At 42.9% G+C, this 25796-nt stretch overlaps 1 protein-coding gene across 1 annotated transcript in view; it reads right to left on the bottom strand.

Moving 5' to 3' along the window:
* Positions 1 to 11160: 11160 nt before the first annotated feature.
* The window catches only part of UBXN7 (UBX domain protein 7), a 35901-nt gene continuing 21265 nt past the window's right edge, over positions 11161 to 25796 (bottom strand). Inside the window, exons 6-11 of the mRNA XM_084846982.1 lie at positions 24852 to 24998; positions 24531 to 24621; positions 23645 to 23772; positions 23008 to 23398; positions 18604 to 18683; positions 11161 to 16664 (exon numbers count right to left, since the gene is read on the bottom strand). Coding sequence (XP_084703108.1) covers positions 16503 to 16664; positions 18604 to 18683; positions 23008 to 23398; positions 23645 to 23772; positions 24531 to 24621; positions 24852 to 24998 — 999 coding nt within the window. The 3' untranslated portion in view covers positions 11161 to 16502. The remainder of the gene's footprint in view (positions 16665 to 18603; positions 18684 to 23007; positions 23399 to 23644; positions 23773 to 24530; positions 24622 to 24851; positions 24999 to 25796) is intronic.

Below are 25796 nucleotides of genomic sequence, written 5' to 3'. Positions count from 1 at the left end.
AAGAGAAAGGTGTCAGAGAGAGAGATGGGGTGACCTGCCCACTTTTGGCTCTGGACCTACCTACTGCCAGCATAAAGCCCCTGAGAGATTACTCACCCTTGACAGAAAAAAGGTTCCCTACCGCTGGCTTAAAGAATAGGAAGACAAATGACCAAAAGTTACTACCGCCATAGTAAGTGCCCCTCCCGCATTCCCCCCCCCAAAAAAAACATTTTGACACTTAAACCTGTGGTCCTTATTTAGTTTTACCAGATGATACTAAAAGAATGGGCCTTTGAGTAATAGGGAGAAAACCACACCAATTTATTTTATTTATTTATTTAAAATATTTCTTGGCCACTTTTCAGGGCAGAAGCCCTCCCAGGGCGGCTTACAGCAATAAAATACATAAAAACAGTTAAAATATTAAAAGTGATAAAAACATAAAAACAATAACAGTAACAATAAAAGCCAACAATAAAACCAGCAACCATGTTAACAGCAGTACCAGCAAGTAAGTGTTTCTGCTACTGTCGTTCTCAGTGCGATCTGTGGAGGAAGCAAAGTGGCAGTCAGAGGCTGGGCACTGCTAGGCATTTAAGAGATTCAGGGCGAAGGCCGAGAGGACCCAAGCTGCAAAAAATTTACATATGATAATTCCTATCTCTATATGCAAATTTCAAAATAATTATTAGGATTTATTTAAATGTCACAGAAGGCAAAGCCAGCCAATTAATTTCCCACCCAAATAAAATAAACTTTTTAATTGATTTGCACTCCACCTCCAGATCATCCTAAATCAGTAGTTCCTCTTCCATGACAATAAATTTGCAATGGCTGTGAACAGGTGTGAAAACATGCACAAAAAGGAGTGGCTGGTAATTTTTTTCCATGAGTCCCTTCGACCCCCACCTCCAAACAATTAAGCTTTTTAAAGAAGCTTCCATTGTCACCAATGAAGCTTTTTTTTTTTCTAAACTTAATTTCCATGTTGGGGTTGGCAGGAGGTTGTCACATGCGGGGAGGGCAGGGTTAACCCTTCCCTCTCCATTTGCCCCCACCCCTTGAAAACTGCAGTTAAGTTGAGGAAAAAACATTCCATTGGCATCAATGGCCATGCAGGGCTCTGGGGAGAGATCTGGGGCCCCGCCCAGGGGAACAGGCTGATGTCTAACCACTCCTCTTCACTCCTGCTATTGTTGGCATTACCGTCAGTGGCTTTTAAAACATTTAAAGGGCGGAGCGAAAGACTTTCTTTGCATGGAGATTTCTTCACATGGAGCTTTTATCCTGATTGTTCCTTCAGGGAAGTTTGCGGGCTCTTTACATGATGCCTGTGATCATTCAAGGCGTCTCCTGCACTAAATGCCCTTTGTTACTTTTTTAAATAGATCGCAGATAATGAGCTATCAAAGTACCCCATTGTGTTCCGCTTCAGTTTCCTCCATGAAAAGAGTAAAAGCAGCAAGAAGAGGAGCGAGATCAATGACAGATAATGGAAGACTCAGATATGGGGAGAAGGAGGGGGGAAGGGGTGGGGGAGAAGGAAGCACGTGAAAAAGAGAGTTGCACGTGAAAAGGAGAGTCGTTGTGATCCTGTATTTAAAATGGAAGCAGAAAGCCCCATTTTAAATGCAGGATTTTAGGCTGGTGTAGAGATGCTCTGGAAGCATTTGCCACCATGGTAAGTAAAACATTTGGCCTTTAAACCCAATGAAGTCATCCACTGGCTTTAATCGCAAGGAGGAAAGATCCCCTGCCGAAAAACAGGATGGAGGGGAGGTGAAATCCACCCCCACCAAGGAGCCTTGGGGCAAACAGGGTCCTTGGGGGGTGTGGGTGACCTTTGCACCCTCTCTAGCCAATTTTCAGCAGGGGGGCTTTTTCTCATCCCATGCAAATAGGTGGAGAAATTGCTCCATTCACTTGCATGGAGTTGGGGACAGAGGAAGAGAGAAAAAAGAGGGAAATTGGAGCCAGAGAGAAGGAAGGAAGGCCAGAAAGATAGAGAAAGAAGGAAAGAGGAGCCAGAGACACAAAAAAAGGAAAGGAAAGGGGAGCCAGGGGTGGGTGGGGAGTGAAGGAAGGAAGAGCCAGAGAGAGAGAGAGGAGCCAGAGAGATAGAAGAAAGAAAAGAAAAGAAAAGAGGAGCCAGAGAGAGGGAAAGATGACCAGAGAGAGAGAGAAGAAACAGGAGAAAGAGAAGAGACAGAGCGAAGGCAGAGTGAGTAGGGCTCACATAGGGTGCATATTCATGCACACACACAAACACAAATAAGGGTGTGTGTGCTCACAATATTTTTGTGATCCCCCCCCCCCCCAGCAGCTAATTTATGGTGATGCCCAGCCCGGGGCACTTTTTCTAATGCCAAATGTGCCCATAGATCCACAAAGTTTGGAGACCTCTGACAGTATAGTGTATGTAGCTTCACTGCTTATAAAATAGGGTTTGCAAGATAACTGGAAGGAATTTCCCTCCCAATTCCCCCCCCCTTCCTCTGAGCCAGAGATGAAAGTGAATTGCACATTTTTCCAGAACTCCCATGACATTTTGTTGGTGCTCTATGTTAAAATAACCACCTTGAGTTCAGTGGAGCAAAGGCAGGATATAAATGTGCCACCTGTCTTGTAGGTGACAGGATCACCAATGCACAACCAGCCACTGCCAATGCTGCCTCACAATCCCAATTGTGGGAATGCACATGTGTTTCAGGAAGGAAGCATGCATGATCAGAAAATTATGGCCCAGTTAAGAGTCTTCAAAATAAAATAATTTAGTGTGCTCTGATGATGCTCATAAATGCCGATCCATTTCTGTATAATCCATTTTTCTTCTGTAGAATGTTGTAATAATTGATACTGAGATCTTTTAAAATACATAGCTATACCAGTGATTTTTGTTTAATTTTCTGTTCTTTTGTGTGTTTTGTTGAAACTCACAATAAAAAATTGATTAATATAAAATAATAATAATAATAATAGCTGACCCAATTCAAATGGAAAATGGAAGGGAAAAGATCAATAGGAAGAAGACAAACATCGTGGTGAAAGAATCTGAGGGAATGATTCAGCTGTATTTCTATACTATTCAGAGCAGTGGCGTCAAAAACAAAAATAGCTGTAATGATAGCTAACCTCCGATAGGAGATGGCACCATAAGAAGAAGACCCAATTCTAAATTGTGGTGGGAGGAATTTAGCCACCACTATATATGCCCTCCACAGTCTAGACCAGGCATTACCTCAGACCTGGGAGCCAAATCCAGCCCTCCTGGGGGCCCCAGATGGCCATACTCCCTTCCCCTGCTCTTACCCCCTTTCCCCTGACCACCAGTCATTTGGTATTCTCCCAGCTTTTGTGATTTTCCCCCCATTCTAAAAGATTGAAATGCTTCTCCTAAGGCTTGGTTACTGGCAGTCAAAGCTTTAAGCTAAAATATGCTGGTAGTTTTTGGTATTTCTGCCCCTGCTGCTTTTGTCTCTTCTCCCCCCCCCCCCCCCCCGAATGCAGGCCCTGAAAGTTTGTCTGAAATGGAATTTGGCCCTTGGGCTGAAAGAAGTTCTGCACCCCTCGTCTAGACACATGTATGCCTGTGCTGGGCCATTGTAGGCTGTGCAGCCTGCAGTCAGCACAGTTCAGCTTCAGATGCCTGTGGTTGATATGTGTTGCGGGTAAATATGTACTCACTGAACTAAGTGCACGGGAAGCCTCCATGTGGATGCCTTGTACCCCAAGATGTCAGGGAAGGCATTTATAGGAAGTCTTCATAGCAGTGGAAATTGGTGGCTCTGATCTCAATGGGGCAGTGACTCTGCTCTGGGCTTCAGTCAGAACCAGTCAGAACTCTAAAGAGAGTTCTCCAAGGTGCAGTTCTGACTGAAACCTGGAGCAGATTCAACACCCCACTGACATCGGAGCCACCAGCCTCAACTGCCTCATAGGGAAGCCCCTAAAGAATAGCAGGACATATAAAAAACCAAGAAAAATCGATGCACTGCTGTCAGTGCACTATGTTTTACCTGCAACTTTTTGTGCTGTTATATAAGTCAACCATTCTTGGAGTAAACTGATCTACAGAGATAGGCACCAAGAAAAATGCCCCTTAGCGGAAGTGCATCATAGTGTAATTTTCATACTATGGGAAGTGGAAGGTTGGTTTTTCGGCATCACTAAATAATTGTTGCAAGTTTTATGTTCCAGCCATATCCCATCAGCCAAGGCTGGCTGCTGTAAAAACAAATCTGTTCGGCATAGGGCTTGAGTTTTCCTTCCCAGGGAGGGGAAGGCTTGGCTTTTTCCCCTTCAGATTTCAAACACATCATATATGGTGCTGCACTCCTACATAGCTCACCAGTGCTGACAAGCAGCAGAACACATGCCAATGTATCATCATTAGGAGCCAGTGCAACTTGTAAAACCACCCTTGCCGTTTGTAATTGCTGAGGAACTCAGATCAGTCACTAGAGGCAATTGTGAACTTTCCTGAACTATCAAAGACACATAGAAGCCAGCAAGATATTCTTTTAATTGTAGTGATCACACATGTACATCATTCGTGTGAACAACTTACAGAACAACTTTATTGTAAAAGGTGCGGGGGGCAGGGGTGGAAATCCATTTACAAATTCTGTAAAATAAGTCAATCGCTTGTTGTTGTTCAGTCGTTCAGTCGTGTCCGACTCTTTGTGACCCCATGGACCATAGCACGCCAGGCCTTCCTGTCCTGCGCTCTCTCCCGGAGTGTGCTCAAGTTCATATTCATTGCATCGGTGATGCTATCTAGCCATCTCATCCTCTGCCGTCCCCTTCTCCTTTTGCCTTCAGTCTTTCCCAGCATCAGGGTCTTTTCCAGAGAGTTTTCTCTTCGCATTAGGTGGCCAAAATATTTTGAGCTTCAGTATCTGTCCTTCCAATGAGCACTCAGGGTTGATTTCCTTTAGGATGGACTGATTTGACCTCCTTGCAGTCCAGGGAACTCGTAAGAGTCTTCTCCAGCACCACAGTTCGAAAGCATCAATTCTTCGGCGCTCAGCCTTCCTTATAGTCCAGCTCTCACAGCCATACATTACTACTGGGAAAACCATAGCTTTGATTAGACGGACCTTTGTCGGCAAGGTGATGTCTCTGCTTCTTACTGTGCTGTCTAGGTTTGCTAGCTTTCCTCCCAAGGAGCAAGCGTCTTTTAATTTCATGGCTACAGTCACCGTCTGCGGTGATCTTGGAGCCCAAGAAAATAAAATCTGTCACTGCTTCCATTTCTTCCCCTTCTATATGCCAGGAAGTGATGGAGCCAGATGCCATGATCTTAGTTTTTTTAATGTTGAGTTTCAAACCAGCTTTTGCACTCTCCTCTTTCACCCTCCAGCCTAACCCTGTAGCAGGGTGAAGCTTCAGGCATCATTGGAGGCAAGGAGGGAAGGAAATAGATGGCAAGAACTGGTGTCTGAATGGTGCAGCAAGACTTTTTGAAGCACTGGCCCTAGCACCAGAAGAGGAGGCATTTGGGACAGCAAAATATCTCCAAACAGAACAAGATTTTAATAATCCTGCACGTGTACTAAAATTTAGGAAATAAACGAATGGAGATGGTGCATTGTAGAACCTCTTGCTAGTTTCATGATCAGGCTTTATCCTGGATTTGAGCTTTGCTAGGAAAATTGCTGCATTGTCTGTCCATCTAGAGGCCATGAATGCATGGCAAGTCTCTCCTTGAGCCTTTCTAGACACTGACCTTGTCCTTGGGGGAAACTATGTTCCTCTCTAAGCACCAGCCATGTATGCCCCATCCCCAAGTTCTAGAAAGGGGAGGAGCTAGCATTGCTGCAGCAGTTAGCTACCCTGGGAATGGCTTTGCTCTGGGAGAAGACAGAGCACGTGCACAAACCCCTATATTTAGAGAAGTAGCAAACATGTATTGAAGCCGGGGTGGGGAATGTGTGGCCCTCCAGATGTTGGTGAACTACAACTCCCATCAGCCCTAGCCAGCATAGCCAATGATGAAGGCTGATGGGAGTTGCAGTTCATCAACATCTGGAGGACCACACATTCCCTATCCCTGATTTAAGCAGTGGAAGGATGATCACAGCCTCCAGGATGAGAAAGTGGAAAACAAATAAATGGGCATTTCAAACTGGCATGAGTGGGCATGGGTAGGAGTGGGATTAGTGCCATGTGACAGTGATGTCCTCTGCATTGTCCAGTACGCCTGCTGGGATTATGTCATCTGGGTAAGTTTGTGACATTGCCAGTATAATCCAGTTTGGAGAAGTGGAGTCTCCAGAAAGGCATTTTATGCCTTTGGCCCTGAAAACACCTTTGACCCTCAAAACACTTGTATTTTGTTCCCTGTACCCCTACCAACTTTCAGTCAAGGTATGATAAATATGTTGCCTACAATTCCACTCAGAAGGAAAAGAATATTGTTTTCAAATGTTCCAGATACACTCTACACTTTAATAGTTCATCTTCCTTTGGGTTTTATATGTAATGCTAGTAACTATTCTGAGGTGCGTTTTTTTTTAAATAGCAGCTGATTGCCTGTGAGTGGATTAAGGTATGCAGCAAAATACTCTTCCAGCTCTTGGGCCACCATACAGCAAATAGCTGCCCCCCCCTTTTGCCATCCCCAGCTTTCAACGTATTTTTCTATACATCTTTTCATTTCATCACTCCTTTGTTAGACGCACATCTTCTTTCTCACATGCTAATACAGGATGCAGATACAATTCTGCTTGCGCAACTGGTCTGCAGAGAGTGGGTGTGCATTAGATTTTCATTCTCCTTTAGATTGGCCACTTTAAAAAGTACATCTGGTAAGAGTTGCACAAGAGTTATGCATCCGGCAGCCACCATCATGCCTCCCTTGAATCAGCATTTTTGTATTTTGTGTGTTCATCATGATGCCTATTAAAATGTCATTAGCAAAACTGCAGGCTTATGGGACTGTGGAAAATATGATCAAGCTGCTTACCTTCTGAACCAGGATGACTGAACACATGAAACACAATGGGTTCCTGGACTGTATTTGTTTGCAACATACCATTCTCACATGTTTTTGGAGCATGGCCCACTGACGAGGAGAAATTTTCCCCTCTTTAAAATGGATACAATTTTGCCCCTGGTAGCACACCTGCACAGATTTGCGGTTGTTTATAAGACAGGCTTGAGGCATGTTATGTTTGCCTCAAATTGGTGCTGATCTAGGAGCAGTAGACTTCAGTTCAGGGCTTTCATTCTTATTTCTATGCAGAATCAAGAGTCACAAGCATAGTCACAAACAATAAATATAACAAAAGATGGTCATTCAACTACAAAATGTAATAAACCCCAATTAAATACATTAATAAAGCAGCAGTTAAAGGCAATTAAAAAACCGTAAGAGAGACTGACCAGCTTAAAATGACCAAACTGAAATGTTTTGGCCCAGAGCTGAAATGATTGCAAGGTTGGCACCAGTCATACTGCCATGGGGAGGCTGTCCGACAGACAGGGTGCCACAATAGAGGTGGCTTTTTCTCGAGTTGTCATACAGCGAGTAGAAGACACTTTGAGAAGAGCCTCTCATGCAATCTTAAGACAAAAGCAAAGATAGGTAGAGGTGTTCCGTCAGGTATTTGGGCCCCAAACTTTAAGGCTTTGTGCGTAAACACCACCACCTTGAATTAGGCCCGGCAGCAAATAGGCAACAAATGCAGGTCCCTTAGGAGAAGTGTAGTATGCGCCCATCTGATTGCATCTGTTAACATTAACAGCCACATAGCTTCCGGGTCATGTTCAAGGACAGTCCCATGAACAACACATTGCAGTGGTCCAACTGGGAGATTACCAGAGCATGGGCCACTGTGGCCAGACTATCCCTATCCAGGAACAGTTTACCTAGCAAACCAGGTGAAGCTGATAACAGACACTCTGAGATACCAAGACTAACTTGGCCTCTGGTGACAAAGCTGGATCCAGGAGTACCCCCAAGCTATGTACCAGCTCAGTCAACAAGAGTGCAACTCTATCTAGAACAGGCTGCATGCCCCATTCCCAGACATGAGAACCATCTACCCATAGGGCCTCCATCTTGTCGGGATTCAACTTCAGTTTGTTGGCTCTCATCAAGCCCATTACCAAGCCCAGATACTGGTTCAGCACTTGCATGGCCTCTCCTGATTCAGATGACAAGGAGAAATAGAGTTGGGTGTTATCAGCGTATTGCAGCCACCTTACTCCAAATTGCCTGATGACCTCATCCAGCAGCTTCATACAGATCCCACCCCATGCCATCTTCTGAAATCTGCAGGTTGGTCCAGCAAGATACTATGGTTGATTGTATCAAAAGCTGCTGAAAGATCTAGGACAGCCCACAGGGCTGCACTCCCTGTTTCTCTCCTGACAGAGGTCATCCATCAGGATGGCCAAGGACATTTTGGAACCAAAACCAGACCTAACCCGGATTGAAATTGATCCAGATAACCTGTGTCATCCAAAAGTGCCTGGAGTTGAGCCACTTCCACCTACTCCAAGACCTTGCCCCCAAAGGGGATATTAGCAACTGGACAATAGTTATCAAGATCTCCTCGATCCAAAGAAGATTTCTTAAGGAGTGGCTGCACAACCACCTCTTTCAAGGTGGCTAGGACCACACCCTCTCTTAAGGAGGCATCATCTCTTGAATTCACCTATTAATTCCCCCTCCCCCAGCCAGTTGTCAATAGCCAAGATGGGCAAGGATCAAGGATCCTGCTTGTGCTGCTTTTACCATGCAGAATAACTTTCCCACAGATGACAGGTGGGTATTACCCAGATGATACCCTAGCAAGCATATTGGACTATCTATACAATATCACTGCCATATGGAACTGTCCCACACCCACCCACTCATTCTAGATTGATATGCCTGTTTTTTTGCTATTTTCTGCTCCTAGGAAGTGTGCTCACACTTTCAATGCTTGAATGCATGTCTCCTACTTCCCCCTACCCCCCCAACTTTTGACCTACTAACTACTGTTAACATGGGTGCTTCAGCCCACAAACACTCCCCCCACAAGAATTAAAAGTGATATGCCCTCTGTTGTCAGAATGGCTTTGTTTCTCAGTCCTCCATCCATCAAAAACTTAGCACTATTTGTGCATTGGAGGAAGCATTTTATTAGTACAATGCTGCAGATTTTAATTTTTGATATCCAAAGACCACCTACCTAAAATGAACTGGGTGAATGCAACTGTATTGAAATAATTCTTTGATATCATAATGTAATTAATAGAACAACATTAGGTGATACACTACTGATTTAACTATTTGTGCGGCTTACCCCTAAACTGCATCTCCTGGTAACGTTTGGTAATTGTGTTAAGCATTTCCCCACCCCTATTCAAAACTGATGGCTGCCATTTGCAGGACATGAGGAAACAGTCAATTGGCCTGTTCTCATGGCACAACAGCCCCTCAAGGGTTAATTTACCCATAAGAAGCTGTGGTGCCTGCCGGACCCAATTATGAGTATGCAAACTCTGGCCTGGAGTTGCTGTGGCTTGTCGCGTTGTCTGAACCCGGGCAGTGGGGGTTATTTGAGGGTTCCCATAACCCTAAAACAGACCATCGATTATGCAAGGGTTATTTCTCAGATAACCCCCACCACCTAGGTTTGGACGACACAAGCCACGGCAACCCCTGGCCAAGGCTTATATATTCATAACGGTGAGTGGTGCTTGCTTCAGTGCCCTGAGGGTTAATTAACCCACAGTGTGCTGTCGTGTTGTCTGAACCAGATATATATATCATGTCACACATTTATTTTACCAGAAACTGGCAAGTAGACACAGAGGGACTGACTGTTCCCACGACAGGCTAGCCACAGAGGGTGGGTTGTTGTGAACCCACCCTGGGTGTGTAGGGTATCACCAGGGGATTGGCCAAACAAGCCACCGTGAGTTGGATGGCTGCTCTGTTGTCCCCCCTCCCTCCCCTCAGCTGTCCACCCCACATCCCAGGGGACCTGGCGGCAGTGCCATCTTGTCTACCGCCAAGTCCTCCTTCTGCCTCTGATAGCAATCAGTTCCCCTCTTTTTTTATTTCCCCAGCCCTGTTTTGCACAAACATGGGACTGGGAAAATTAAAAAGTGCCCCTGTTGAAAATCTGACAAGGGAGGAATCCCACTCTCCACCATGGGACCTTTTGGGGAGGAGCACTTTTAAAATCCAATGCAAGCCTATGGGGAGATTGTTCCCTATAGGCTTCCATTGGATTTTAAAAGTGCCCATCCTGAAAATTGCATGAGGGGGGAGGAATCCCACCTTCCCCCATGGGTCCTTGGGGCAACAGGAACCATGGTGGGGATGGGTGGGATCCCCCCCATCCAATGTTCAGAAGGGGCACTTTTAAAATCCAATGGAAGCCTATGGAGTTATCCCCACTGACTGCGGAAAATTGGGGGTGGTGCGACATCCAAGACCTCCAAGAACTATTGTCCCCACCCCAATTTCTGGCATTTTAACATTTTCGGGGCTCCATCACACACAAAAAGAGACTGGGAAAATAAAAAAAGTGCCCCCTCCAAAAAATCAGACAAGGGGGGGATCCCACTCCCCTCCATGGGTCCTTGGGGCAAGAGGACCCATGGCGGCGGAGGGGGGGGATTCCCTCCCCCCTCATCTAATTTTCAGGAGGGGCACTATTAAAATCCAATGGAAGCCTATGGGGATCTCTTCATAGGCTTCCATTCTAGTGCCCCTCCCAAAATTGGATGGGGAGGGAATCCGCCCTCCCATCTGATCTTTGGGACCGGCACTTTTAAAATCCAGTGGAAGACTATGGGGACACCATTCCCCAAAGGCTTCCATTTCACAGGCAAGGGGAAAGGGCACAGGCAGCAGCTTGGCTGCAATTGCAAATGGCTGCGCTTTAGCTATGGTGGGTTGGCACATGATCCACTGACCCACTGTAGGTGAAACCACCCATACTGCAGAGTGTTGGTTCTCAGGGTGGGTTAATAACCCACTGTGGGGGCACATTCCACCTGCAGACAACATGCTAAGCAACGGTAGGTTGCTCCAGAAAAACAACCCACTGTTGCTTAGCATGTCATGTGAACCCAGTCATAGTTAGGTCCTCATTGTCTCCACAAAAAACACATTTCTCCTTTGGTGCCTCAGGAGATCTCATTTCATTCTAAAAACCAAACAGGTTACCAATTAGTGAAAAGGTCTGCTTTATTTTCAGGATCAAAATATTACAGTAGGAAGGGCATTTACACATATTTATAAAAATGCAGCAGTTGTATATATAGATCAAAGGTTGTCTTGAGTTTGGTCCTTCCCATCACAGCAAGCTGAAATCTTCTCTTCCCCCATTCATCTTAGAATTATCTCATAATTACAAAGGAAATGGCTTCTAATGAAAATGTAGCAGATCAATTTTATACAGCTCAAGCTATAAAGCTATAAAGCTTTAAAGACAACAATCCAACATTAAAAAGTCAACTTAATGTTTTGAAGGGTACCATAATCTTGATTATAGCAGTATCCAAACCCAGTTCAAATTGTTTTTAACATAACACCTTAACTCTCCCATACTTATAACCTGTCTTTCCATTTTTGATTCCAGAACTTCTTCTGGAATTTGCCTTTCAATATTATTCCTGCAGCTATATTAGACACTCGAAGTGGGATTTTGTTTTTAAGGTAATCTCCACCCAACATTTTGGGTGCTACCCTTGCACTAAAAAACTAGCTTCATAATTCTTGCTTGTGTTGTGGTAGATCCTCCTCCCTAAAATCCAAGTTTCAGGAATGGCTTGACAGTTAGTGTCAGAGGTGGGGTGGGATCATCTCTCAGAAGCTCCCTACACAGCCTTTTGTGTTCCACTTATAAGCCTCAATGGCAAAAACCAAAGTAGTTCTGGAAAAAGAACAATATGCCTTACTGGACAAAATCTGGCTAAGACTGCCTCTTCAGAAACAGCAGCACAGGGAAAGCTATTCTAGCTAAAATGGAGAGGATGACCTTGCTAAGTCTGCAGGCACCTCAAGGCAATCCAAAGCCAGGTATGAGTGCACGACCCATCTCCGGTCATTTGTGTCCATATTCCTTCTTGAACAGTAAATGCTGAAACAGAATGCCTGTAAAAATGTGCTGTTAAGAACAGCAGGATTTAAAGTGTCAATTTAGTAATCTTTTTGTTTATAGTTAAGATTTATATGCTGCTTTTCTGTTCTCAAGGCACCTTTTACAGGAACAGTGGTATCAAGACTTCCTGCCCACACACTGAGTATCTTAGAACCATCCTACATCATACAGCTTTCTGTTAATCTAGTGAACTGTTCCAAATATAGGATTATAAAAAAAAACAGAGAAAAGGGATGTGGGCTTAGGTAGATGACTAAAACCCAATTTATCAGAACTGTCAAGTTAGGAAAGAAGAAGAGAAGACATATTACACATTTGAAAAAGTGACTTAGGGCACAATCCTATGCATGTTTAGACAGGAAAAAAGTCCTAGAACCCCCAACATCCCTCCATCTAGCCACATAGGACTTTTTTGTGCCTAAACATGCATAGGCTCACACCACAAATTGCCTAAATAGTGCCTAAGCAGTTCAGCTCAAGAGGATTTCTGTGTTTGAACTGCACACTTCCACCATTCCCAGTCTCTTTACAGAATTAGAGACACGGAATAAGCATAATGGAGCTCATTCAAATTATATTGCTGCCTCTAGTAGGCCTTATCATCCATGTTGCAGTACTGATCAGTCAGAAACCGTGCAAGATATCTGTGTACCTTGGAAGAGCCTGTATACAAAGCAAATTGCCAAATATTCATGTTGCCAATCCTTGAAACAGCCATTTTAAGAGTGACTTATCAAAGGGGCATTTACCTGACATATTTCAAAGCATTTTGTCTAAACTGTTTAAAGACAGTGGATTGGATCCAGACATGCATCCAGCAGTGTTCTTCTGGCACTGGAGAAAGGGGATGTGATGGTGATTTTCTTTGATTTCCCATTCCCTCTGTATTCCCCAGCATCTCTCCCGTGCTGGTCTGCTGCACTGGGGAACCCTCCAGAACAGCATGGGAGGTGGCACTGAGGGCTGCACAGGAAATATGAGACTATCACTGCCCCATCCCCTTTCTTCAGTGGGAAGCCTTTACTAGTTCCTGGTTTGCAGAGAGGCAAGTCTGGATTCAACCCAGTGAGTTGTATCCAATGGTGACTTTGCCTTATCAGAAAGTGTATCAGCTCACTCAGGTCTGGACCCTCAATTTTCGTTGACCCCCCCCCCCCTTACCTTCTGCAGCCCCTTGTACCACATCCCAATCTGTTCTGGGATAGAGCAGCTATCAGGAGCAGCTTTCGGGGGTGAGGGAGGAGCAGGAGACATCAGCAAAAGTCTAAAATTTAATGCCCTAACTTGCATGAATGGAAGCATTTTCTGCTAAGGCAAAGCCCCATTGGATACAACCCATTATTTTGAATGCAAGAATTCTGAGGAAAGAGCCCACCTGCTAGTGCTGCTGTGAAAAAGGGACAGTGAGAAATGCACGAGATTACTCATACTTTACTCAGGATGTGGTAAGGCGGGTGGTGACCTGAGTGAGAGCCTTCTTAGTGGTGTCACCCCATTTGTAGAATTCTCTCCCCAGAGAGGCTCACCTGGTACCAGCACTGTTCTCTTTTCTGTGCCAAGCAAATACACTTTTATTTTCCCAGGACTTTTAATGTATTAATGAAATTTTTGAAGTTATTTTTGTTTATTTGTATTTTATATTGTTCTTGTAAATTGCCTTGGAAGTTATGCTGAAGGGTGGAACACAACATTTCAATAAAATACAATTAATGCAATAGCACCGGGCATTAAGCACCAAGAGCTTTGCACTAAACAATGGCTACATAGATCAGCTGGGGGAGAAATAAATTGATGTAAAATATAGGACAAGGAAAATAATACTATTAGAGCTCAGAGACTCTGGAAAACTTTTGACACTTAACAAAGATGCTGCAAAATGGGTTATGGGTGTTGTAGTTGCCATTCCTCACAGCCAAAGTAATTGTTCATTACGTAGGCAGCTCTTGATAAATTACCAGTGAATTTAGTTCTCTGCATAACTGCATTTTGTAATCCAACTAGAGTACATTAGAAGTGTGCAAGCAGCATCTGCTCTCCAAAGTAAAAGGCATCTTAAAATATGATCTTATGGACCACTCATGCTGAAAATATGCTGGTAAAACCAGTGCAGGTCAGGAAGACTAAAGGTATTCACAATTTAGGCAGTTTCACATAGCAGAGAGCCAAGGAAATAGCCTCAAGGAATTACACTAGGTAATCTTCAAGATTTTTTTTTACAGCCTTAACATAACAATGACAGAAAATGCAATCTATATTGTATTATGCTATGACAATGATACCTCTGGCACCAGTTAGCTGAGCTAATGTAATGGCATGGAATGTTCACAAACATTCCAGGTGCTCAGGGAGCAAAGCTCTCAGAATGTCTGCAGTCCATTTGCTGAATGTGAGGGAGGGCAAAAGTTGTCTGTCACACAAGTCCTATGGACAGGAGTAACTTTGTGGAGCAGACTGAGGACTGGAAAGAGGTCCCTGGATTTAGAGAAGCTAAGGGGTGGGGTAGCCCTGAAGAGGGCTGAAGGAAGAGTACAGAGTAGACAATGGACCAATAAACAACAATCTAAAGAAAAAGTAGGTGAACAAGAAGAAAGCTTGAGGATAATGGTATAAGTGAAAAGAAACTGAGGCAAAGAGGGGTGAGTGGGGGCTCAACTTCACATAGTAATAGCCAATTATTTGACTGCAGACTTCGCATTTAGTTTTAACAGATGTTGAACTTCTTCCTTCAGTACACTCTTTTGCTATGTACCAAATGTTTGCTGGCATCAGTTTCCAAGGCAGAAGTTTCAAGGCCTTGATTTTGATGTCAAAAGCACATGCTCTAATCTTGAATTCACACACTGCCAGCTGTATGGTTTTTAACATAAGTTCAATTGTGGCTTGTGTGTTCAAACACCCACCAATACAATTACAGAGTGAAACCTCTCAGTTGTAACAAGTCACCTTAAATTTGTTATTAGTATCTGTAAAGGAAGAGAAGGGGTTACATGCTTCCATTCTACACTGCAGTATAAGCGCTTTTAATCCTCAAGAACAGTCTTATTAGAAGCTCACACAAGTGGATGAACCAAATGAGATGACAATATAAACTATCCTACTGCGATTTAACCCCAAACACAATGAAGAGTTACCAAATCCATATGAGCCATACCACACCTTCCATAATTCAAGTCTGATGTGCACCCATACTTTCTGTGGTCAATTAGAACAAATCATGGCAAGCAGCCATGTCTAAACCGTTCAAACTGATGTTACAGCCACAATCCATCTTACCTTGTTTATGCTGTTAGTGTGTTAATCAATGAAAGGATTCAAAAATTAACGAAAAAGCACAAGAAAATGTTTTTTCTTTGAACTCAGTACCTATACAAATACACTGAAGCCCAATGTGACTGAATTCCACATGATGGCATGGTGAATCAAAACAGCTTTAAGTTATGACAGAGGAGATTTAATAAGTTTTACATTCATAGTCAGTATCTTGCCATATTCCACTGCTGGTAAAATCCTGATAGAAAATGAGAAATCAATCCCCCTCCCACAGTTTTAATTGTGAAAAGGGGAAGCTGTGCAGCTCTAGACCAAGCATGGAGGGTTAGAGGACAATGGTTAGGTTATACTAGATCTACAGGATACATCATCTTCCTTTAAATTACCTCATCCCATCTGTAACAAAAGGAATACATACAAAACAACTCAGAAAGCTGTTCTAATGTTGCACATTCTGTACCCTTCCTGGAACTGTGCTTGTTATGACTCTCAAAGAGCTACAAGGGCAATAGATCCACAGCTTTGTTTACATTTTCTTCACATGTGGGAAAGTGTGATAGGGCCTCTTCACACAATCATTTAGGCAGCTGGCTGCCTGAAAAGCCTGCACATCCATGGCAATCCACTAGTGTGCAGCTACTACCACATACAGGATTCAGCTTTCAGCACATGTTGGCATCCCAGGAATCAGTCATGCTTGCTGAAAATCAAATCTTGCACATGGTGGTAGAAACACAAAACTGGCTCCATGCAGCTAGGACCTGCTCAAATGGTTGTCTTTTCATGACCTCTTGAAAAATAAAATATATTAAAGAAAATAGACTTTTTTCTGAGGGGAGGGGAAAATATTTCTTGCTCTGGTTGCTAAGTGTCCCTTGCATGCTGGACATACAGACAAGCCCTTCCTATGTTGGGACAGCAATGAAACATTGAAGCAGGCATGCCCTCCTTCAGCATCAAAGCCAAGTAAACTTTTCCCGCTGTTTTCACATGGTTCACTTGCCAAGAGTAGCATAAAGAGGGAGAGAGAGAAGTCAGCAAATGGCTGCCTGATTTCAGCTCTGTGATTTCACGGAGCCAACTGCAGACTTGGTGAGTTAGTATTGTAGGCAAAAATGACATGAGGGAAGGCTGGGAGAACTAATTCCTTTCCTGCACAAAGACAGTCTCTTGAGGACAAAGACCAGCCTCCTGTAATGTGATGTCATAGTCCAGATGGGAAAGTTTCCTCCGGGGAAAGTTGGTGAGGAGTTCAAAACGTTCATTGGGGTATCCTTTTGACTGTACATGTTTGATGAGAGCCTGAAGAGAAGGAAGAGATCAGTGACTTAACCATGGAGTACTAACATACAATAGAGCTTTTAATGCAATGTATGAAAACTTGTTTATAACTGAAGGCTACATCAGCAAAAGGATATGCAGCCCAGGATAAACAGAGAGGTTCGCCTGGAACCTACGTTGTACACCTTCTGGCACCAGGTGAAGACCTTTTTATTCTCCCTGTATTTTAGCATTTTAGCTTCCTAGTCTTTTAGCTTTAGTGTTTTAAATCTGTATTTTAAGTCTCTGTGTTGCTGCTAGGTTTTATTCTGGTTGTATTGTTATATTGTGGTTTTAATGCTTTTATATTTTATATTGTTTTATCCTGTGTTTTTTGGTTTTAATTTTTGTGAACTGCCCAGAGAGCTTCGGCTATTGGGTGGCATATAAAGTAATAACATACATACATACATTTGTCTATTACAATTAGATGTAACTAAAGTTGGAAAAAACTTGAAAGATGCTTAACAGTTAGGGGTGCTCCAACTATTGCAATATTTTTGTTACCATCAAGTGAGATAAAATTGAGTTGGCCTGATGTCAGAGGTATATCAACACAGAAATTTTAGAAGTGGCTAGATGAACACCTGCAGTTCTCATGTGCTATTTCAGCAGGTAGGCAGAACAAATTCCCTCACCTATTCCTGTTCCCAACCTGTTGCCCTCCAGAAGTTTTGGATGACAACTCCCATCACCTCTGATCATTAGGCATGTTGGCTGGGGCTAATGGGAAGTATAGTCCAAAACATCTGGAGGACACCAGGCTGGGGAAGCCTGACCTATACGACAGATTGGCAGGCCCATGGGATCCACACAGGCTATTGAAATGGCACTGGGGCACCATGTGTTCAGACATGAGAAAAGGTACCTGCTCTCTCTCACCTCTTTCTCCTTTGGTTAAGTGCAAAAGCAGCAAATTCAGACACTAGGATGGATTTCCCATAGATGTTCCCTTGGAAGATTTTTTTTAAAAGTTCTATGGTACATTTATATCCCGCTTTGCTTCCAGCATATCATACAAAACAGCTTACATAGGTTTCCAGGTGGTCTCCCATTCAGTACTGACCAGACCCAGACCTGCACAGCCTCAGAAAGGTGGATGCATCATGTGCCCTGACACCATGTGCCGAGAAGCACAACCAAACTAGACTTTTTAAACAGATATTCTACCCTTTTTAAGATCTTTTAAATATTTTTGCCATGGTATTTTTAAAATTCTTTCTACAGCCAGAATGGTTAGAAAGATACCAGGGATGGGACAGCTGGCATTCTCAAGATTCCAAGAAGAGCCCAAGGACAGCACAGGTGTGATGAGGACAAGAAGTGAGGAAGGCAGGTGATACTGCCAGCCACTACATGTCTTTAAGCCACAAACTGATGGTGTATGTCATACTAACAACAATTCACCATGTTGTGAATACTTTTTAAAAAAAAGTAACAGTTATCAGAAGATAGTATGAACAGTTCATCCAATATGAAAGGCTTAATTTTGTCTGTGAGGGGACACTTACAAGGCAGAAAATCTAGATAACATTTTTGGAGTCAAGTTCGACTACATCAGCCTTCCCTAACCTGGTGCCCTCCAGATGTGAGTATAGCTCCCATCATGCCACCCAAAATGGCTATGCTTGGTGGGGATGATGGAAAATGTAGTCCAACACATCTGAAGGAGATCAGGTTAGGGAAGACTGCGCTAGTTCTAGTCTTGGAAAGAGGAGTGAGCTCTTAAGGGGTGGCCACAATACTAGTCACATATGAAAGGGGGTTGACTGTAACTTGTACTATAAGAAGCACAGGTTTAAAAACAGATAAACAAAAGCATCAGCATCTGAAACACGCCGAGACTGGAAAGGACATTAAGAGCAAAGGAGCAGTGGCAATCACTCTTTACTGGGAAGAGTCTTCAATCACTTCTACTTACCAGTAGTTTAGCTTGTTCTGGCAGTGAAATTTGTTCCCTTTTCCCATCTGGATACCTCAGCATTAGCTGTGCCTTTGGTCCTAATAGAAGAAAGTTACAAATTAAATAGAACTCCTGAATTTAGCATTAGCACTCAGTGCATTGGTAGTTAAACAACAATCACATACAAACACTTGTGCCAAGGGATGAATGATATTTCAGAAGCTGAGTTCTCTAAACGTTTGTGTTCATGAGAGGGTTCATAGCTCAGTGGTAGAGCACAAGCTTGGCGCGGAGAAGGCCCCATGTCCTATCCTCAGCATCTTTATTTAAAGTATCTCAGTTAGCAGCATTGTGAAAGGCTTCTGCCTGAAAGCCACTGCCAGTCAGAGTAAACAATACTGGGCGATACAGACCAATGGTCTGGCTCCGTACAAGGCAGCTCTTTAGTTTCACAATTGCTTCCTCGCTACAACCAGAAAAACCCCATAATGAAGGGACTGAGCATGCTGGACAAATATTAATTCTAATATTTTGCTACATTTCTTGCTATCACATATAAAATGGCTATTGTTTCTCCCATTCCTAACTGCTCTGAAAAGGAGCCGCAAAAATGGGGGAGGGGGGTTAATATCTCCCCTTTCTGGAGTAGCCGGAGAGTTGGGAAAGTGTTGAAAAGGTGGAGGGCTCTGAGAAGTGTCAGTTCAACACTTAAAAGCAAGAGGATCACAATGCCAATGAGGAGATTCTGTCCCCCCACTTTTGGTGCATTTACCCTTTTGGCTCCCTCCCCCCACCCCATTTTTGAGGCTTCTGAATTGTGCTACTTGGCCCCTCTTTCCTCTTACTGTTATTTCTCCCCCAGTCCTTCGCACCTGTGTGCAAATTAGCCAATAGGCAACCTCATCTTGGCAATTTCCTTGTATGTTACCTATTCTACTTCACTGCTCCCGGTGACAGGGAAGTTAACTAGACAAAACTACACATATCGGACAGCCGTAAGTGTGCCCTTGTGAAAGACTGACAATAATAACAATAATACTTTTTAAAAACCTGATCCCAATTGTACATTTTTCAGGCACTTAAAAAAAAAAGAAGCAGGGAACTAAAAGGGGTAGCAATTGAAACAGGGAGGGAGCCGGGACGAAGGGAAAGGCAGGTTCTGCCGCAGAGACCTCTTGGATATGTGCTTGAGCCAGCTGGAGGACTGAGGAGAAAAAGCCATAGCAAGCCCAATAATCTGTCGAGCGTACCATGGGTTGTTCTGTGAACAACCAACTCACCATGGCTTATTCACAGGGTGGCTTAGCCTGATGTGCGAACCTGCCCAACACCTAACAATATTTGATTGCTCTTTCTTATGTAATTGAGTTTTATTGCTAGAGCCAGCTGGTTTTACTTTTAATGTTGCAAAAATTCCTTCTTTTTCATTTACCAGTAGTAAATGAAATTTCATTTGTTTCTTCCATTGGACACTGCTTCCTACTCATTGTTTTACTTAAAATATTTTGTTTGCCAATCCTTGTTTCTCCCACCTTAAACCATTTTTCTTTCTTCAGAAATATGCTTCCCCAAATATCTACCTAGCACTTTGATCATGTCACTCCTATGACTATTTGGTATTACATCTAAGCTATGGCTCCATACTTTTAAAAAGCCTGAATAGCCTGGATCCTCTGGTCTTAACCATCTTTGAGCTACCAGTCTTGAGTTCTTCTCACCTCCTCCTTTTGTTAGGACTCTGATTTCTTGCTCCCCCCCCATCTCTATTCAAATGCTCTTCCCGCCAATATTTACTGTGCTTTCCCACTTTTTTCTTACAAGATGTTCCCTAACATACCCTTTTCCTTTGGCTTTTCCTCTTTTACCTTTCTCTGGCCCTATGTTTGTTATAATTTTCCAAAAGAAAGCAGCAGCCATTTTTTGTACCGTGTGACTTGCAACATGCCCCACTACTCTAAGAGGGTGTACAATGTATGTTTAGCATAAACATATTCCTATCCCATGTTGTCCTCCCAACCCTGGTTTTCTTTTTCTTTTTTTTAAATGCCCATCTAGATGATGAGCTGCCTGGAGAGGTTCCTATTTTAATTGTTTGTAATACATTGCTACATCTTAAAATCTTATGAAATAATAAAACTAATATGGATGGCACTTTCATTTCTAGTCTGCTTTTGGTAATGCTCTTTGTTACAGACAAATTTGTGTTGTTACTTGCAAAGATGTCTTTGCACAGGTATGGCAGTAAAGAACAACCCTAATATATATTCTAACATCCTAATCCTGTAAAGAGACTTGCCTACTTTTACGGAAATATGAACAGATCAAGAAAATTAGGTAGTCTTTGCACAATTGAGATTTTGGAGGAGAATATATTGTATGGCAAAAAAATGGTCTGATGTTTGCAAACACTTAAACTAGAGGTGGGGAACAGAAGGCCAACTGCCTGCATGTGGCTCTCAGAGACCACCAGTGCAGCCTGCTGTGGGCACTTTGCCCCCCGCACCCTGATGCCCCTCGTGTTGCTGCTGCCACTGTCTCCACTACATAGAGACAGAGAGTCATCCTTGCGTGCCTGTTTCCCAGCTGTTTGGCAGGAGCTCAATTCTGCTGGGAAACAGGCACACAAGGATGACTCTCCTCACATGTCGTTTCCCAGTAGAACCAATTCTGCTGGGAAGCAGGGATGCCTCTCCTTGGTCACCCTGTTTCCCAGCAGAACTGAGAGTGTTGGGAAAGAGGGCATGTGAAGACACTCATTCCCATGCACCTTCTTTCTCAGCAGGATCGCTAAAAGGAGGGTGAAGTTAAGGCCTCTCCCTCCTCCCAGTGAACTTGAGCAGCATTGTTGGGATGAGGGGGAGCCTTTAACCTCGCTCACCATCCCAGCGAGCTGGATTAAGATTGCCAGGAGAAAGGTGAGGTTAAATCTTCTTCCTCCATCCAGAGATCTGGATCAGGGTGTGTGTGTGTGTGTGGGGGGGGGGGGGAAGTGAGTGAGTATTATCATCATCATCTCTATACTGCCCCATAGCCGAGGCTCTCTGGGCAGTTGAAACATTAAACATTAAATGACAATAAAAAACATTAAAATACAGGGTAAAAGTTTATAAAAACACACAAACAGTATACATGAAGACAACATTTGTCTAAAAACAACATTGAGCAATCAGCCATAACCATAAGACAAATCCAGGACTGATTAAAAGCTCATAAAATGCTGCCAAAAGCCTGAGAAAAGAGATACATCTTAACCTGGTGTCGAAAAGATAACAATGTTGGTGCCAGGCGGGCCTTGTCTGGGAAATCATTCCACAGTTGGGGGGCCACCACTGAGAAGGCCCTCTCTCTTGTTGCCACCTTCCAAGTCTCCCTCAGAGATGGCACCCGGAAGAAGACCTTGGATGCTGAACATAGAGTACAGGTAGGTTCATATTGGGAGATGCGCTCTGTCAGGTATTGCAGTCCTGACCTGTGTAGGGTTTTATAGGTTAAAACCAGCACCCTGAATCAAGTTTGGAAGCATATAGGCAGTCAGTTCAAGAGGGCCAGAGTCAGTCTAGGTTCAGATCTTCTAGTCCCTGTTATTAATCTGGCTGCTGAATTTTGCACGAGCTGTATTATGAATGTATTTGTATGAATTAATCATTAATTCATATGCATGAATAATTAATGATTAGGTAACATGTACTTGGTGGGAGCAATTTTCAACCCATAGTATCTTAAACGGTTGGTTCACTTAGTAGTGTGGGAGAACATGCTCCTTTTGAACAGCTGTTTTGTAACTCTCAATCTCTGTATGTGAGTATCAACCTTAAGTTATACATTTAGATTTAGGAAGTAACATGTAAAGGTAATTATGCAAAATTATTTTTTAAAATCAACTAGATAACAGGTTTTTTATGCTGCCAACTGGATGGCTAAATCTTATGCAAGGAGCAAAACGGAAGAGGAGGAATACTGTGCATCCTTAGTTTTTCTTAAGTTTGCCTCCCAGTCTACACTGGAGGGCTGATCTTTTAATAAAAATATGGTATAGACACTCTGAACGTAAAAACTGAGATTTTTCTCCCCCTTCTCAATCAGAACAGTTGCGAAGACAGCCTTTGATTAAAATACATCTAGAACGTTTAATAGAGTTCAATTTTGAAAATGTTTATGACATTTCCATTTATTATACTGGAATAATTTGCAATTTTTCTTTGGTGATGTTATATGACGGCTATTTTGATTTGCTAATTTTACTGGAAAAAAAAATATATATATATATAGTGAGTAATGTAAAGATGCAAATAGTCTTGAATGTAGTTAAAAGTGTCTAGATTAAAATACCATTAAAAACCAATTTTTGTTTTTCCGCTAACCACTTTGGGCAACTTCAAAGCTTTAAAAAAATGGCAGGATACATTTAACCACCCTGCTTACCGTTCACATTCAGCTCCTTTACTGCAGCATCTGGCTTAGCCCCAGTCTCTTCTAGAACCACAGAATCCATGCAAGACAGTCCTCGATGGTTTGTTACCATCTCAGGTTCAGTCCTTGCTGTGATCTCAGGCTGGGGCCTTCTGCCTTCCTCTTTCCTACACCCCAAGTCCTTATGTGGAGACTTCCTAGACTTGGCAGGATTGTCTGGCTCATCATCATCAGAACCACAAACGGAAATAAACTCCTCACTTCCAGAGAAAAGCTCTGATTCAGATTCTTCATCTGATCTGCTCTCCTGCTTGACCTGGTCAGAGTCAAAATGTGTCTCCTGTAGGGATGCTCTGATGGCAGCTTCCAACTGGCTATCTTCACTCGCGTCAATGAGACTCTCCTAGTCAATGCACCCATAAAGCAAAAGGTAAAGGTTACAATTACATGTGTACACTGGAAAAAAAGGGGGGGAAGAGAGCAGAAAATAGGTCAAATATTCTACCTTATCACTAACATTTTTGGCTCTCACTGTATTTACAAAAATCTGGATCATGTCACATTAGGGTGTAATAAATTACTTTACAGTAATGGACATAAAAGTACTCAATATACCCCCACCTAGCCATCACACAAAGATTATACTTACAGAGCGAGTGCGTTTCTGGGGAGGGCTGGTGGAATGTCCATCCAATTGTCCATGCTCACCTAGGAACCCGGTCACTTGGTCCAAAAAAGAAGTTACATCTAACTGGTGCCACTCCACTAGCTTCTGCCCTGTTATAGTAACAGTCATACATCAACAACTGGAGTCTCAAATCATCACCAAAATAGCAGACAAAATAAAAGAACAGAAATGTTGACTTTTTACAGATTTTTACAATGCAAGATACTGAAATTGTACAGTCATAGGCATTTTTTAAGAGGACTCCTAACATAACCGCAAAATGATTCTACAGAGGCAGTAGCAGCATAAACAAGTGGCAGGAAATGAACAGATACTGAACTCTTTCACTCCCAAGTGTCAAATAGCCAACCGTAATCTAAAGGACTTAAAGTAATGTGAACAGAGCAAAAGTGAACATAAAGAATTGCTCCACTATATCAGACTAGGATTGTAGCTCAATGTGATAGAGCAAATGCTTTGCATGCAGAAAGTGTCAGGTTTGATCTCCGGCTTCTCCAGGAAGGGCAAGGAAAGAATCCTGCCTGAAACCCTGGAGAGCTGCTGCCAGTCAGAGTCAACAATACTGGGCTAGATGGGCCAATGGTCTGCCTCAGTATAAGGCAGCTTCCTATGTTCCTATATCCATCTGGTCAAGCATTCAAGGACTGGCCAGTCAGATGCCTCTGAGAAGCTTAAAGGCAGGGAATAAAAGCAACAGCCCTTCCCCCATCTGAGCTATACACAAGGATTTATCTTGACAGATAGAAAGCTGATGTAATAAACGTCCAGCTATCCCTTCTAAAGGAAAGCAAAGCTAAGGATTTATTCTATTGTAGCCATAGGTATATATGGTTGTTTTTCCTCTTACCTGTCCTAGGGTCCAGAATAGACACATAAGGGAAGTCTGCTAGTTTGTAGAACTGTATGTATCTTTGTCCTTCCTCACTGTCATGGTACACCTATAGAAAAGCCAATAATATTGTTTAATGCTTGAGAACATTCCAGTATTAAAGGTACTCCAGCATTTGATAGTATAACCCAACTCTGATCCACAACATAGCTGTATGTACATTGTTTTTCTATTCTCCCAAACATAACTTGGGTGAGGTTAGTCAGGAGAGCTTAAATACCAAACAAATATTGGCTCTGTTGCTAATCTTTCAGTCACTCAGGAAAGAAGCCTTCCCACCTGCCAGAAAATGAAGTGTTCCCGGATAATGTTTTTCACAGCCTCATTGCTCCAAACATCACGATTGAGACATTGACAGGCAAAATCCTGCACATTCTGTATGTTAATCATGAGCCACTTGTTCTGCATCTGACCACACTCTTTTGCCTGCAGATAGAAAGAACATTAAAAACATTAACCAAAAATGGAACGTCTAGCAAGACACAATGCCAGCAATGATGGCTTCTACTTATCGTGCCAGGCTTCACTAAAAACTCTTCACATTGGAAAATACTATCAGGACTGGAAAAGGTAATCTGCGAACAAGCCTGACAAGCAGCGTGCAGTGTTAGAGGACTCTGCAAGTCAACTTGTCAAATTAAAGATCACACACTGGTAATCCCAAACTGGTGGGTATCAACATGCCAAGAGAGTTGGGGGAGGAAGCATTTTTTATTCCAAAACTGAGGGTGGATAAGAAAAGCTGAATAAAATGTTTTAGAGAAGAATATGAAGTGAATCATACTGTTCTGACTGCAAGACAGACTAACTAATTCAAGAGGCAAAGTTGTGGTGAATTAGCAATATTGACAGACTTTCAGTTTCTTGTTCCTCTATTGGTTCTCTCTAGTTTTTCTGTTCCTTCTTATATGCTATATTTTAGTATTATTGCAGAACTACTTTCTGATCATTCAGGCTGCAAGTGGGGGAGGTGGGAGGGTTTGAAGTTGCAGGAAGAGATCTTACTGGTTTGAGTCACAAAGCTGGCATTGCCTGATTGGTTGGTTGCAAGTTAATGTAGGAGTTTGATCAAGAATGTAATTCTGATCGCTGAATTGTCATACCTGTTGAAAAAAAGAGCGCTATATCAAAAATTGGAATGCTCATATTTCCTGAATAAATAGGAAAAATGTATGGACTTCCTTAAAGGAGATCTACTCATGAGTTTGCACCAAGTAAATTATT

Source organism: Heloderma suspectum, chromosome 3 (genome assembly GCF_057233095.1).
Source record: "Heloderma suspectum isolate Gila_16-S chromosome 3, 16-S_ref, whole genome shotgun sequence".
NCBI lineage: Eukaryota > Metazoa > Chordata > Lepidosauria > Squamata > Helodermatidae > Heloderma > Heloderma suspectum.
Note: the sequence above shows the minus strand (reverse complement) of the source record. Positions and strands in the feature narration are given on the sequence as shown.